This window comes from Coturnix japonica, chromosome 1, assembly GCF_001577835.2.
Source record: "Coturnix japonica isolate 7356 chromosome 1, Coturnix japonica 2.1, whole genome shotgun sequence".
Lineage (NCBI taxonomy): Eukaryota > Metazoa > Chordata > Aves > Galliformes > Phasianidae > Coturnix > Coturnix japonica.
In genome coordinates this window covers 35,769,444-35,786,145 of record NC_029516.1, presented here as the reverse complement: position 1 = coordinate 35,786,145, position 16,702 = coordinate 35,769,444, and the positions used below count along the sequence as shown (strand labels likewise).

Below are 16,702 nucleotides of genomic sequence, written 5' to 3'. Positions count from 1 at the left end.
TGAAACAATCTGCAGTGCAAGACTTGCTGATGCTGTCAGATAGTTACATAAGCATTTCTTCACATCCCACATAGCCAGGGCTTCTGAACTTAAAAAACCCATCGTCTTGCATAATCAACACTTTTAGCATCCTTCAAATGTTGACAAGCATGTGATAGCTTGCTGATGGGAAACAACTGATATAGCTGAGTACTCCAACAGCTTCCTGGAACTTGCTGCAGAAACACAGCACCCCACAGCAATATGATAATGATAAAGGCACTGGAGCCAGCTGTACTGCACAGACTTCTGGAGAGACTCAAACAAAAATTAAGATGCTTTCTCTGTAGGGCTAAATGGGGACATTATCATATTCTTTTCATTGGAAAGGTGGATTTAACCCATAGACCCATACATATGAAGTGGTCTATGATACCACCAGGAATCAGAAGAAAAAATGGTACCACAAAGCAGGTTTGATAGCAGAGATTAAACAAAACCCTTATTTCTCTGACATGAAGCAATTCCTACAGAGATGCTGTTGAGCTGCAGAGATTATCTTTGGGTCCTGAAATCCTTGGGCGCCATTATTTAAAAGATAGAAATTACTAGTATATCATGAATATATTTAAATATGTATCTGTATTGATACTTGTTTTTGGACAAACTTAGATCTGAGAGATGTTATGTTTTGACAAAGCTCACAGTACACAGCTTACAAATAAATCCTCCATTCTACATTCACAAGTAGAAAACCACTCAGCTTTCCAGTGGGTGGGATTTCTTATGACAGATTTCCTTTTAGGCATTTTTTGCAAGAAAAAAATCTAGATATTATTGACCGGGCATTGGTCAGCTGTGTTAGATAACATCTGAATTTTACAGTCAAGTAAACAAGTTTATATCTGTTGACATACATACTAGACAGATTCTATGTGATCTATTTGTGTCCTTCCTTAATAAGCACTCTATATTTTACTATTCATTTATTACATTAATATCTAAAGTGATGGGATGCCACAAGAAAACTCTGCACATAAATTATTTTGATTTATAGACAGTAAAAAATATCTGTGAACTCGAACAGCTTGCTAGAAACAAAAAGAATTCAAGTACATAATGAGCAATTGCATATTCTTCTGGAAGACAGCAAAAACGAAGCATAACAATCAATAGAAAAAAAATCCTTATTTCCTCCTATGAGCTAAAACTCCTGGGCTAATGACTACAAAATGTCAGGAGATGTTCCCTCCATATTGCATGTTTTACTATTGCATTGCATCAGTGACATGCATCAGCTGAGAGAAGCAGCAATCTTATTCAACAACATTTCTATAATGTAGAAGAAACAGATTTTAGCTAAAAAACTAGATATTGTTGAGAGATTCCTCAGATTCCTCTCACCTGTAGCCTTGCAAAACAGTTGTCTAGCACTTCAGCTGTCCTAAACAAACTGAATTGTGTAGACAGTTCACTCATACCCAGCCTTGTCTTCCTCTTCAATACACGTGAAAGTTTTTACAATAATATGCCTGAAAAGCTCAATTGTTCTTCCATTTTTTTTTTTTTTTAATTCCCAAATAAGATGTAAAGAGCTCTTTATCATCATACAGAAGATCCTTGTGAAGACAAAAACACTTGCTGTGCTGACTTCAACAGCTAATAAATAAAAGCACAACAGTAGCTAGGAAATAAACCCAGATAAATTCCACCCTAAACCACACAGAGATATCTTTACAGAGCTGAGGGGAGTAGAGTTGGGGGGAAATAGAATTTCTAGTCTTCAGTTTTCCACCTTGTCAGAAGGTAGTCAAAGTTCTCTGACTGCTAACTCTAAGACAGAGGGGTCTGTGCTGGCAGGCTGGAGAAAGCCCCAAATGTTGGCTTTTCTACCTCACCACTAGGGTCATAGAATGAAAGTGGGGGATAAAAATTTTGGAAAGAATTGAGATTCATTTGACTCTCCTGAGGTGCATGAAAGATGAGAAAAACTGAACGTTGGCACGTCAATATCAGTCAGCAACAAGGCTATATTTATCTGTTACCTAGAGAAGGGTAATGGGAACTTTTGGGGGAGTTTGTCTCAATAGAAGAAATAGCAGAATTTGACTTCTGCCTCCTGTTAGGAAGCTTCTGGAAACTGAATTTTGGAAATGGCAAAAATTCTTTTTCATTTTTGTTGAAGTGACATCTCGTTGCTGCCAGTGAAGAGCTTCATTTAGCAAATGTGTGAGCAGATCTGAAAAACCAGCACAGATAAAGCATACATGTATTTAAGGATACTGACAAAGAAGCAGAAACACTATTTTTCCTCTCTCTCACTGCATTAATGTAAACACTTCCTCTGTCTTCACTGATGTATTTCCAGCACAGTGTACCAGAGAAGAAATACAGCTCTCTTCTCAGTATGTAATCTCTGCTCACATCAGTCATAATTCAGGATTGGGACCTAATCTTTGAAATGTTTCTTTCTGTCAAGATGCACACACAAAGGAGCTACACTTCAGAAACTGAATCAGAAGGCATATAGGAAGTAACCACCATGGGGGCCTAGCAAAAACTAAATGTCTTTCTCACCTGCATGGGATTAATCAAACAAATAAATGCATGTGTATTTATGCAATACATAAACATATTTGCAAAGTTGTCTCTTTTTCTTCAGAAAATCCTAGAAACTTCAGTGAGAATGTATAGCTCACACAAACCTGTATGATCTTATATGGTTCTAAAAAAGAATCCCCATCAATCATATTCTTCCCACTTCCTGTGAACATTTAAGTACTCATCTAAACTGCATTGACAGAGATAAAGGGCTTTTTCTTTTTGAGTTCATCTTTTAATTTTTTTCTTCTAATCCATTAAAAAAAGAAATAGGCTGCCATTTTCAGAGAGTAAAAATAAATTAAACTTACTTGTAAGAGAACTGGCTAATTTCCCCAAGGATGCCTGAATCCATCTACACTATTCCTACATCTATTTTACAGTGCTCATATTGCTATGGAATTCTTGTAGAGTCTGCAAACCTGAAGTATTAACCATCTTATTTTTGTATAAGTAATTAACACATTTTCACATCTGCTCTGAGACTGCATAAGCAAATACAAACATACTATAACCCGAAAGAAGCACACACACAATGCATCATTTAGATGTGGATATTCTAACAAAAGAGTAAGAAGATCTCAGTCTTTCTGTTTCAAGGACTGGGGGAAGAGAATCAATAGCAGTGCTAGAAAATTCTGCCCAGTGACTGACAGTCCTCACAGCTGGGTGCTGATCTCCTGTACCTTTGGTCAGGGTGAATGATTAAGGAGATGTACACATACAATAAGCTTTCTTTCCTTTCTCATACGAAGAAGCTGTTTAAACACCTTCTGAACCCAGGCACTTTTGTGGCATGGCGTTTGTCCTAAGATTACTACGGCTCTTCAGAGCAGTGCCTAGAGGTTTGGTACAGCTTCAGTGATAATCAGCTAGCACAATCTCTTTTTCTTCATTTGAGACATAAAAGGAAAAAAGGAGGTGAACAATTTGATGTTGCTTCTTTGTAGGAACTGCTGCAGTTGATGGTTCATCTAATACAATGTATTATTGTGTGAAATAGCCTGTAGCAAATGATTCAGTGGAAATTGTGTACTTGCTCCAAAATGGACAATTAATTAGCACATTCTTTATAAGAACCTGCAAAATGCACTGAAATATGGGAGTTAATTTATCCATTAATGTATCCATTAACACATCTTCTATGATGGAGATGTTGTAATTTTTACTGTCTTTTGATATTGGAACTACCTTCTTCAGCTCATCACTTCAGGCAATTTGATATCAAAGGTCTGAGTTGCAATTAGAAGAAACAACTCCCCAAGACTTTATTAACCCACTGAAAGAGAACCATTTTAGACAAGACCCCTTACCCCTGCTGCTGCTCAGACCTATGGAAGATGTCACCAACAGGAATGTCACTCTGTGTAGGAGAGAAAGAGTCTAATATGACAGAGACTGATACTTTTCCCACTGTTGAAACCCTAAGGGAATTTACTGTAATGCTGTGTGACTGTTTTGCAAGTGTTAGAGAGATGTATTGCTGCAGCCGTCTACTGCTGGAAGTTCTGCCAGTTACAGTATTCTAGTAAAGGTGCTATAGAAATCCCCACTGTAAGTAGACATCATAACATGCTTGTTGGTACTGATCTCTGCTGGATTCTTTGGGATTAGGCTAGCTGCAAATGCAGCTGTTGTGATGGTGTTTGTTTTTTTATTGTTGTCTTTTATTAACATTCTTTTCCTCTTCCCTAATACTCAAAGAATCACGTTACAATATGGATTATAGAAATGCCATGGCACTAATAGAGTATTTCTCTACCCACAATATTACATTTATGTTAGATGGCTTTTAAGCTTTCTTACGTTTTAATGAAGTTATTAAAGTGAATGCTCTGCCTGCATAATTCATGAGCCTTCACTCTGTCTTCAAAGAACCGGTCTCTAAACAATATTTTTATTTTTCAAATCTTCTATAAGACATTCAAAGCCTTTTGAATTTGAATGTAGTATTTAAAACAAATGTATAGATGTAGAAACCCAGCTTTATTCTGATGTAGTACCATTTGGTCCCCTGAGATGGTTCTGATTTATAATATTTCCATGACAGATACAAAGAGGTGCTATGTATTTTCTATTTATAGCTCATAAATATTGAGATTAGCTTTCACACATGATGGACTGGATTATGAGCTGATTTTTCTGCTGTGTCTATATCTGCAGCTTCCTGCAGAAGGAAGATCACACCGATCCAATCACAGCCTTTGAATTTCTTCCTAAACATTAATTTGGCATAAATGGATACAGATTAGGGGTTTCTATAATCTGTGAACCATGCTATGACAATTCCTAAGTGGTAGCTGAGACTTTTCTAGTTGGTTCCTCGTCTCCATCAGTAACCTGTGTCTGACCTTGGGGATGGTGAGAGGCAGCAGGGCAAAGAAGATAAGGGAAGGAAAAAGCTTCGTAACAGGATACATTCCTGGTATCTAGAATGACTAAAATCTAAGCATACTAAAATAATAGATAAGACAAAAATGCCATATATTTCAAAGTTTTTAAGAAAAAAAGAACCTTGTTGAAATGAATCCCAAAACCAAGATAAGCTGTGTTAAAGCTTGAAATTATTATCAGCTACTAAGAAATGATACTTCTTAGAAATAAAATGTTTTTGGTCATTAATACATAGACCCTGAACTTCTTAAGAAAAGGCATTTAAACCAAAGGACCTGGGTAGCAAAACAGACATAACAACAGTCTGTTCAGGTGCCAGCACTCGTCTCAGGTAATTTATTTCAAAGATTGGCTCAGTCAAAGCAAGGAAAGCTGCTGGAAACTGAACTGAAAGCTTTTATTTTGTCTCAGGAACAAAAATGAACATAAATGCCAGCTACAGCTAAACACGCTGAAATCTACAGAACTGCCTACATAAATATGTGTTGGTATTGGGAATCCTTCTGTGTAATAAAAAGCACTGTGTTTACTGCATTTATCTGCTAGTCAGATGTGCTAAGGGTTTAAACAGTGCCTTTCTCTTTAGAAAATAAGAAAAAAACCCAACAAATACAACACAAGATTAAAATGACTTCAGATAAAAGCTTTATGCTTATTTAAATTAGTAACTGAAATCACTACCGCTGATTTAAATGAATATCTCACAGGGGAGCTGCAGATAATTTCTTTTCTTTCTGGAAGAGAATGTAAACCTGAATAATGCATCATAGGTCATAGACAGCCCTTGTAAACTGAAAGGCACTGATGAGCTGCATTGTGTCCTTCTCAAGGAATTAGTTGGACGATGTCTTAATGGGCTTTTTGGAGAGATTAAACCACAAGTTGGCTTTAAAATCTTCTAAATCATCTAAAGGCAACTAAAAAACCAAACACAGTGACTTGACAGTCTAAGTTCACTTGATTTTCATAAAGACAGGAGCTTCTAGGTCTCTTAGACATTTGGGGTCAAGTATGCCTGTAATTCCACATAACCCCAGTTTAACAAATTCAGACAAATATAAACGATCTCTTCATAGTTAACATTCCTACATTTCACCTGCCAGATGTCAGATTCATTAAAAATACATTTGAATATAATTTAAATAATTAAAATGCAGTTTTAAAACATGCATAATTGTTTGCCAGAGGCCCTTGCTCACCAGAAGTATTAATTTCTACTTGTTGCAGAGACGTGATGAACTCAGGCTGAACAGTTCCAGTGCTTAAGCCAAGGTTTGCTTTAGCCACACCCTGATGTTGCAATTAAGTTTAAGACCTCAGAGTTTATTGCTCAGCTGGGTGATCTGGTTTTGTTAGAAGGAGTCTAATAAAGTTGATGATTAGTTTGTTGTCTTTTATAGTCTGTTTGAAGTAATTTATGCCTGGCTTTTGACTGTCTATAAAATTTATGGGAAAGTTCAAAATGTTGGAGATAAAGACTTTCTTTGCAACTGTAGTAACCATTCAATGGGACAGGTAGATTGACTAGTGGCATTAAAGTATCACCAGCTGAGCAATGCTAAGAAAGCTACTTTGTTTTATACACAATATAGGTACTTTATTAGCTGCGCTCTATTTCTAGACAGTCTAAATAAATATGTAGAAAATCAAGCATATTTTAAAATACAATTCACCACAGTTATGGACGCACTCCAATGTTAGACAAATTCAAGTTCAGAAGACTGCTGAGCCACAGTGGCTGATTTGCTCTTTGTATTGGGACAACAGATATATAATTGCTAAAGTTTTCCCCATCAGTGAAGAGCAAAGCAGATATTCAGTAGAAGAAGTAATATTCAAGATGCTCAGGGCAGCAGCCAGAAGAAAACTGCAGAGCTGCCTGCTGTTTGCTGTGAATGCTTGGCAGACCTCCTGCGGAAACCAGGGCCTTGTTCCTCCTTCACGAAATGCGGATAAACTCCACTTAGAGGCAAAAACGCTACATGCAAGAGAAAGAGGGGCCATTTCCAATTGCCTATTTTCTGCTTTTCCAGTATATTCTCCAAAACAAGAGAGAATAACAGAAAGGAACCTGAACTCTAAACATGCTAAGCTAAAAAATGAGAGACTTTTTGGTGATTTTTGTCAAAGTTCTAATTTATTTTTTTCCATCTGTGACACCTACATAATTTTCCCCTCTTGCTAATGGTCTTCCTTTGGTGACAGTAAGTGCTGTTGAGCATATAAGTAGCATTCAGACTGAGATAACATTTGATTGTTAGCGTTTTCCCACCTCCACTGCAATGTAAAACTTTCAGTTTTTCAAAACGAAAAGCAATTTTAGTGTCTAGAGAAAATAACAAAGTATGGGGAAAGTGTTCCCTAATTGAGATAAAACCCTGTCACCTTCACTAGCACTTAACAGTACCACACTCTGAAAGCAGGTATTATTTAGCGTGAATAATGACAACAGAATCTCAGCTGGATTTTAAAAGTTATTTCTGCATAATTTATTCAAAAGATAAATTCCCTAATGAAAGATACTGGATCCATTTTAAGCCATTTATAATTACTGCCTCAGGAATGCCATACTAGCTGCTGTTTATCACTGTCAGGGACTTCTGAATTCCTATTACAACCACAGTATCCCATTGGGTTTGTTTGTCTCTGAGGGAACACAGTGTTTCAAGTGTGGTATGGCCCTACAAAGGAGAACAAAACCTGTAATTCCCCAGAAGTGCATTTGTATGTCCTTTACTCTGTTTTGGCACTTTAGCATTTAGCACAATCATTTCCTCATGGTTATTTCCAACACAATGAGTTATGCTTTTCACCAGAAGTTTGTAGAAAATTTCCAGTTCATTAGTACCTCCCCTGATCCTTTCTTTTCTTATGAGTTTTGTAGCCATTACCCATCACACTTCCTTCAAATTTTGGAAAAGAATATATATGCTTGGACTCTTAGATCTCCAGAGAAAAAAATAAAGAAATCACATTTCCATGCTATGAAGATGTAATTTTTCATTAGGAAACATTCAGAAAAGTGCTTCAGAACTTTAATTGGTTCAGTGTAAGCATTAAAGAAACAAATACTGGTGTGTTCACATTTTAGAGTGGGTGTTCAAATGTTAGATTTGATTCAGGTAACAACTGCAACAATATTTTCATGTCTTCATGATGTCTATTGCTGTACAGCAGAAGACTTCAGAAGCAAGAAAAATAAAAGAAAGGTAACCTGTAAGAGACCTCATCTCCTTTCACTTTGTGTAGGCCCTCGTGTTACTGTTTATCAAAGGTGGTAAATAAAACCAACAGGCTTACTGTGAGCAGGCCCCTATTCCTATATATACTTTAGATATACCTCTTACCTTGTGCTAAGACTACGAGAAAATGAAAGCCAAACACTTCGTACGTCACTTGCTACTTCAAGATGAACAAGTACATCAGCTGCGTGTTAATCACAGCTGTAAAAGTGTTCAGTTCTAGAGCTGTGATAGAAGTATCCTCATTCTCAACTGTCTGTAAAAACCGTGTCTTTTTAACAGAAGGTACATAAAATAAGCTTCTCCTCTAAAGACCTCTCCTTATGAAGCATCTTGTTATTTAATTTGATCTCAGCTAATTGGCAATTCAGGCAGTAATCTGTGTCCAAGAATTCCAGACACAGTGGAGAGCAGAATCCTGTACAGAGCTTCAGTGGGACCCAGGATACAGCCCCAGTGCCCTGAGCTGACGGCAGCCTCCTTTGGGGATGGCATACATCATGCCACTCACTGCCTGTGTGGCCTTACGATGAGGGAAGGCTGCAAGGACCATCTGTAGGTGGGAGGTACCAACCTCACTGACTCTCAGAAGTGCAAGACTGTCACTGTGACTGCTGTTGTACATATTAATGCAGAATACTACCAAATCTGCTCAAGGGAGCAATAACACCTAAGCCCTTCAAATGCAGAAACAATTATCCTAGCACCTCAACCAATAGTCTGCAGTGACCTGTGTTGAGTTTGCCTATTATGTATTATCAGGAACACTGTAGGGAAATGTTCATATTTTATGAGATTAAACAGACAATAGGAGTAGTAGTCAGGATTTTGTTTTTTATTTTTTCTTTTTTTTCCTTCTTGTCTGAATAATCCATATTTAACTCCAGGTAACAGGAGAAAAAGAAATTATAGAGACCATTATTTTCTGCTTAACTTTTCAGACCTTGTCTTGGACTGGAATGCTTTGTATAGTGAAATTTCTCTTTTTAAGCTAGAATGAGTTTTGATATACTCAGTCATGCCCTAAGTTTCAGAAAACACAAAATGCATTTTTCAGACAGTGAACAAGAGCCCTTACTCTCTCAACAAAGAGCTCTCCAATGGAAAATGAGTTGTTTTTCTGCCTTACGATCCTGAAAAATTCTACATTCATGCATGTACCTGACAGACCACCGACATCCATCTTCTTCAGGTTCTTTGCCTCCAGAATGACAACAGTCAGCTTGCCGGCAGTAGGCACGTAACGGAGGGAGAAGCAGATATCACCCAGCTTTTCTTGCTGTGAAAGCAAACAAGGCATAGTGTTATTCTTCATAAAGCATTTTGAATCTTTAAAAATATAATTCTGAAAACCCTACAGAAAATAAACAGGATTATGTTTCAAACTTCTGTTGTAAAATAGAACATTCAAGGTTTGAATAAATATCTGCCATACTGAAGAATGCATGTGAGATTATCTGCTGTACTTCAAAGTTTACCTCCCATGTCAAAAAGGTGCATAGGTCTTTCTGAGAAGACTTCCTTGGGTATACAAAAATCTGCTCATGCCATTCTTGCTGAAGGACTGCAATCTTATATCTTAAAAACTTCTCAGCATGATGTAGTTATTATTCCTTTTAATTTTTAGAAACTTAATGCGATACCTATAAAGTGATGGATTCTGAACTGATGATTGCAAGTTGGGAATGAGACCTAGCAATTGTAATAGATTGTTCCCTGGAAAAAAAACAGCTCAATGATCACCATGGTGAGAAAGCACAGAGAACAAACACAGAGTTGTGTGTAATTAGGAAACAATCAGATGGAGTAGAACAAAACAGCTCATGATGTTAAATGTATGTATCACCCATTAAATACTGTCAGATACACATGTCCACATCTTGAATACTGGTGTTGTTATGGTATCCCACTGCCTCAAAAAGGATGTCTTATGATTGGGAAGGATTCCAAAATCAAAGCAGCATGAACGATTAAGGATAAGACACAGTTTCTGCATGAGGAACAGTGAATTAGATCATGACTCTTCAAACTCGAATGAGGATGTTGGGAAGACACCCTGATGTGGCTGAGGAGGGGCACAGTGATGTTATGATATTACTCAAAAGAAAAGATCCTGATATAAAAAAAAAATGTACATTTTTAACTCATACCTGAAATAACCCAAGATGTCTTTCACCACATGAACTACATTTTTATGAAAGGACTCACTATTCCTGTCTGTCTTCACAGGCTGCTATAAATTTCAACTCATATTCTTATCCTGGAAATACAGATTTCAGCTTTGAAATCTGCTCTAACTGAGCATGCAGTGATGGGGTGATAGCAAAGCATGCTTCTGCTCCTCTGACATTCTGTTTGGGGAGCACTGTTGGCTGGGCTAACAGTGAAGTTGATCTATCACTTGCAGCTTGTTCGGAATGGAAGAAATCAATTGCTTATTGATTTGTGTTATCATGATCACAGCTCACCCAGCCACCTTGTGTTCTCTGCATTCCTGTTCTATTACATGGTAGACTTGGTTTAAATTAGCCTTGCTGATTCATTAGCCTCTGAGTAAGACTGATATCTGAAAGCTCATCTTAGCCCCAACATCTCAGACAACTTTCTGCTCACGTATCAACTGACAGAAGGGCTCTGCCTTCACCCCCAGATTCACTGGGCAGTGTGTTGGCTGCATTCCTCTAAAATGTACTTTGCAACTGACACAATATTGGAGCATCTATTTAGGAAGGGTTTTTTAAATTAATGCTATCTTTCTAATTGGTCCTTTAAGGGTGTTTTTTTTTTGGGGGGGGGGTTGTTTGTTTTTTTTTTGTTTTCTTTTGGTACTTCTGCATTTGTTTTGAGACTGGCATGTGTTAAGGCTATTAACATTTGTTAGAAGTGTATAAGGATTGTTTTTTTTCCCCAAGCTGAATGCCTGAGTGGAGTCCAGAGGAGGTATTTTACAAACAGTTATTACCAGGAAGACCATCACCTCTCACTGGCTTTTCTCCATCTATAATCAGGTCGTGTTTTGTGGAAATGCTGCAATTGTCCAATTGTCTACACAGGAGAGTATTCTTATGAGAGTATTTAATGCATTTTTAGCCTCTTTTAAAGTAATTTTAGCTGCATGAAGCATAGAGAAGAAGCCAGCATCATGTAAACAGTTCTCTGTAGATCACCAGCAAGCTATGGGAAACAACCACAAATGATGGGCTCATTCCAGTGAATGACTTGAAGAGAAACCATAGGTACCTGCTTAAATGTGGTACGTTTTTTTGGCTGTCACTAAAATCTGTAATAACTGCATTTCTTTATTTTTATTCAATTTATTTTTTGCATTTCAACATTTTCCATTTTGCTTTGCTGCCATGTGTTTTTTTAGTCCTAAGCTGGTTTGTGTGTGTGTATGTGTTTTTTTAATATAATTTTAAAGATATTTGTCAGATAAAGTACTGCAAGTGGCAGCATTGCAATGAAGCAACAGAAAGCAATCACTAGAGGTGTGGTTTGCAGGAGATAATTACAAACCCCTGCAGGGCTATGAGGTACAGATGAGTGCTTCTGGTATGGTGATTATCTCATGGAGGTACCTTATTGTTATTATGAATTTCTTTCAGCCCTATGTATAAATAATTTATGTTAGTAAATTACTTTGATCTCTGATGGAAACTGTAAGTTAGTGTTAGAAACTTCCAACTGGGAGGTTCACAGGCATTAACCTATTCATGTATAATGCCTAAACACCAATCAATAGACTCTCTCCACCTAAGCAACTTCATAATTTCATTCCATTTAAAGAGAATGCAATGAAGCAGAACATAAATGACAGAGCTGCTAACAGTCCTTCAGCTTAGAAAAGAGGGCTTGTTGAGAACCTGGTCTTTTTAGAGAAGACTCAAAGTGTCTCCTGCTTGTCTCATGTTTCTTCTTGCATTTGTCAGTAGTCATTTTTGCCTTGACAGCACACTTTCCTAATGAGCTACTGAGAAAAATGCTGTTTATGCAGATTATTCTCATTCACACTGCAGAATCTTTAACAGTGATATCTATCTTCTTAATGTAAGCAATCTCCACATTTTTGTGTAAGATATTATGGGGAAGTTGATGCTCACAGCTCTCTTGGTAAAACAATACCAAAGTAACAAGCCACAGAACTGTATGTTTTTTTCCTAATTGGATCTATAACTCCAAAATAGTCAGTGGATACAAAGTCAAAATATAAATAGTCAGAAAGATATAAACACGGTGCAGTGTGTTTCCAGATTCAATACCCAGTTTTGATTGTAGACATTTGTCTGAGAGAAACACAATGGAATGTGGTTTTCAGTGAAGACCCAAAATATGATCTCCCACTAAATCAACATTTGTGATACCAAGCTAACAGGGTTCATTATACAGTATTCACACCAATCAAAATGTTTTAAAACTCTGTGGAGAGAACAGGGACAGCACAAAGGTGGACTATAAGCTAAATTAGCTTCTTTAAAATTCAGGAAACCCAGGTAAATAGCGATGACAGAACCTCTAATTGCAATTCCCTTATCTGCGGGCACTGGATGGTTTTGAGGCTGTTGCTATTCTGCTGACAGAAAGAGATCTCAAATCCAACACATTCTTTGCCTTGGCAAATAAACTACAAATGCATTTGGTCACAAAAGCACTGTACTACTAAGAGTATCAGTACGCCACAGATGTGGAAAGGCTTGGACTGGCCCTCACTACAGCTTCCAGAAGAGCAAGTGGGAAGAGTTAGGAATTGATGACCTAATGACATCAAGATAATTAGGCAAATGAGTGCAAAGTGAGCAGGAAGGATATGAAATCCCAAGTGCAGAAGTATGCTCAAAATAGACAGTGAAACAGGGAAAGCAAAAGGAGAACCGGAAAAAGAAACAAAAGCTGGAGCTAATCTGTCAGCCCATTATTACAGCACTTCTTGAGATTCTCACATGAATATGGATGTACTCAGAGTACCATCAGACCCAAAATGAATAAACAAATATAGAGATAAAATACTGAGAGTGAACAGAAAGGGCAGGATTCTCTTCAGCCTTTTCAGACAAAAGTCTGATTACAGAAACTGATATTTCAGACTTGTGAAATGTTAACTGTAAACACAGTCAATACAAAACTTAAGGATTTTAATAGCTAAATCATTAATTGGACAAACAGTATAATTCCCCTCCTGTCTAAAAGAATTTAATGCCCATGAATGGAGCAGCCACACTGTTATACAGCTGGAAATAAACAGGTGCAATATACCTCTGGAGACAGAGAAGACGAACTTTCTTCATGACTGCACCTACTGCACTTTTGAAGAAAATATTTCAACATAATACAAACATGAACAGACAAGTGCCCTGCAACGTGCCTCCTTATTCAAGGACCAGCCTTTGTTTGCAGGAATAACACACGTGTCTTCCAAAATGGAAGGGTAATATTTGTGATCAAAGATTTCTCCTGTTTGCTTTTACTAATGTTATTTCAGAAATGCTTTCATGGGTTATACCCCCTTCAAATGTGCTAACTTGTCCATAAAATGAAGCTCGTGTTAATGCAAGTGTTAAGTTACAAGCCACATAGCAAGTAAATTAAGAAGCAAAGCAAAGCCAAATAGGTTACAGCAGGAGATCTCAAAGAAACAGAAGGTTCTCAAGGCAAGGATCCAAAAGGCTTGCTTTGAATGCTGTTAAAAAAGGGATTAGTGGTGACAAAAGTCTAAAGAAGAGATGTAAAGGAGGCTGATGCTAGGTGAACAGTGAGCAGAAATAGAAGCAAAGGTCCAGAAAATAAGTTTTGAAAAGGAGTTTTAGAGCAGATAGGGAACATTCTTTCAAAAAAAGTGAATTTATTAAAGGCATCAGAAGGTGGCATCTGTAGGGATACAGTTCTGGTATAAAGCAGGAGTGTGGAAAGACCAAAAGAAACAGCTTTAATTGCACATTCCTCTCATACAACAGCACTATTTTTACCTTTACTAAAAGAGAACAGACCTCCCTTCCTATGGGAATGAAGGCAACCTTTTTTTTTCCCTTCCCCTCCCCCCACCCTGAACAGCACTACTTCATATACGCATTCTTCACAAATCTCTGCCTTCCTGTCTTTATCTATTTATCTAGCAGGATGTTGCATTTCTCCTACATGCCCTAGTTATGTAATACTCTCCAATGCAATGACAAATCTAGCTTGAAAGTAACTTGGGTAATTATATGAACTAGCCAATATTATTAAAAAATTAACAAGTCAAATTCTGACAGTGCTTCCAGTGCTCTTCAATATATTTTTCACTGTTTAGAGAAAGCACTTCTATTATTGCTTCTAAAAAGCAGAAAAAAAATGAGGAGAAAACACTTAATATTAAGTAGAAAATGACACTTCATGGTCAACAGCTTAAAAGCATTACAATCAGTTGTCATCTTCCCAAATGAGAAAAGCTGTGGCTAAAGGCACTTGAAATCAGATTAGCAGAAACACACACTTTCATTTCCAAATGAGAGACTGCGCTACCAGATGTACTGAGTTCTTCATTAAAGAAGACAAAAAGTAATTTCTTAAATAAACAAGAAAGGGAGGAATGAATAAAACCAAGCAAATACTGAAAACCAGCCTATGATAACTGAGTGTAACTCCCAGCTTGCCCACAAATGATTGCAGCTGGCTGCTCTGCTTTAACAACTGCATCTCGCTCCGTTTTGCCACTTGGCTTCCCCTCAGCTCTTGCCTGATCATATTTCTAAATGTCACTCACGTTTATGCAAGCCAGCGCGCAAAACAAAATTAATTTAACTGAATGGCACATTAATATTATTACTTTTGACAGCATGGAAAACTTATTAACTATAGCATGTCACGAGGCTAGCATTCTAGTGAGTCGTCTGAGTACAACACTGAAAGGAAATGAGATACAGTTGAAAGGTGGTTTTTGGCTTATCAGACACCATGAGAAGTCAAATCACAAAGCTCTTCCATAATTAACAGAAAATTACATGTGCACTGCAATCACTTTACAGAAAATCCTTGTCATCTTGTGATAGGACACTGGAAGTCACAGTACATTGCGTGATTTGAAGATATCGCTTGAAGCAAGTATGGGCACTGTAATGCTTTGTTAGTGCAGTTTCTACTACCAAGAAAGTGTCTTGTTTCCAAAAGTGACTGACTCCAATACTTTACGGTATGGGTTGAAATTAAAGCATACAACAGAACCCCCCACCCCCCCAAAAAAAAACCAAAAACAGGCTCAGGAAACAGCAGAGAACTCTAAATAAAAATCAAACCAATTATGGATTTCTTACTTGTATCCAAAATAGCATCTTTATATGAGGTACTTTTCCCCCTTAAAGTAACACATGAAGATTTTGATCAGGATGACCAAGATGACTTTATTATTTTTGTCTTTGGATCCAGCTGAAATGAGGGAATTAATGCACACCCCAAAAATTATGAGTTTGGACTTCAGCTCAGTTCAAAAATATGTGTATTCAGATCTATTGACTTACCTTTACCTGGCTCCTATTGACTTCTTATACCAAGCATTCAAGAATATACATTTACAAAGCTATTGAAATACATTCAGGTTTTGAATTAATATATACAGGTAAAAACCTTTTTTATTACTACTCTGTTTCCTCTGACTACTTCACTTTGAAAAATGCACTCTCTTAACACATTCTTTAGGAAGACAAGACAGCTCATCAGAGGTCGTTGTAGCAATCAGTACCACACACTGAATTTCATTAATCTCTTCAGTAAAAGAGGTCACCACAGTCATCTACAAAAATCTAGGGAAGAAGACTGTACTTATCATGAGATCTTTGGCTAAATAATGTTCATTTTTAATAAATTTCAAGCCACAAGGGAAATCCAGAGGATTGGAACAGTGCTAATGTTATGCCACTCTAACTCCCAAAAAAGGCCAAATGGGATGGAGGTGGTATCTATCAGCTATTTGCCTTTTATCAAACCTAGATAAAACAATGAAGAGCTCATAAAAGTTTGCATTAATGATGGTTTGGATGATACGGAATATAATTAATGTGAAGTCACATAAGGAAAATGGAACTATTTGACTAAACCCAGATTCATTCTGTGATTAGACTGCAGATTTGGCTGATGAAGAATTGTTTTCTTCAGATTGCCTGATATAGTGCTATGTTTTTGATTCTAGGAGAAAAACAATGTTGATAACACACTGATGTTTATAGTTGCTGCTAAGCAGTGTTGCACAAGGCCAAGGCCATTTGCAGCGAGGGCCCAAGGAGCTGGGAGGGTACAAAACTAGTACAACAGACTTAAACCGGCCAAAGGGATATTCCATACCATGTGACAAAGAATTACCATAATGGTAAATAATAACACAACAAATTATTCACAGAAAAAATTCTAGATCACCCAGTTAGCTGAGTCAGCCAGAACCAGTCACACAGATCGCATTATGTGCTGACAAAAGCAAAACACTCCACATCCTAGGAAGAAGAATTTGGACTATTTCTGAATAT

General features: G+C 37.2%; 1 protein-coding gene across 2 annotated transcripts in view; it reads right to left on the bottom strand.

The window, feature by feature from the left end:
• Positions 1-16,702, bottom strand: part of SYT1 (synaptotagmin 1) — a 331,345-nt gene that overhangs the window by 42,052 nt on the left and 272,591 nt on the right. For both annotated transcript variants that reach the window (XM_015857161.2, XM_015857142.2), the window contains exon 9: positions 9,378-9,495. In XM_015857161.2, the coding sequence (XP_015712647.1) occupies positions 9,378-9,495 (118 nt within the window). The remainder of the gene's footprint in view (positions 1-9,377; positions 9,496-16,702) is intronic.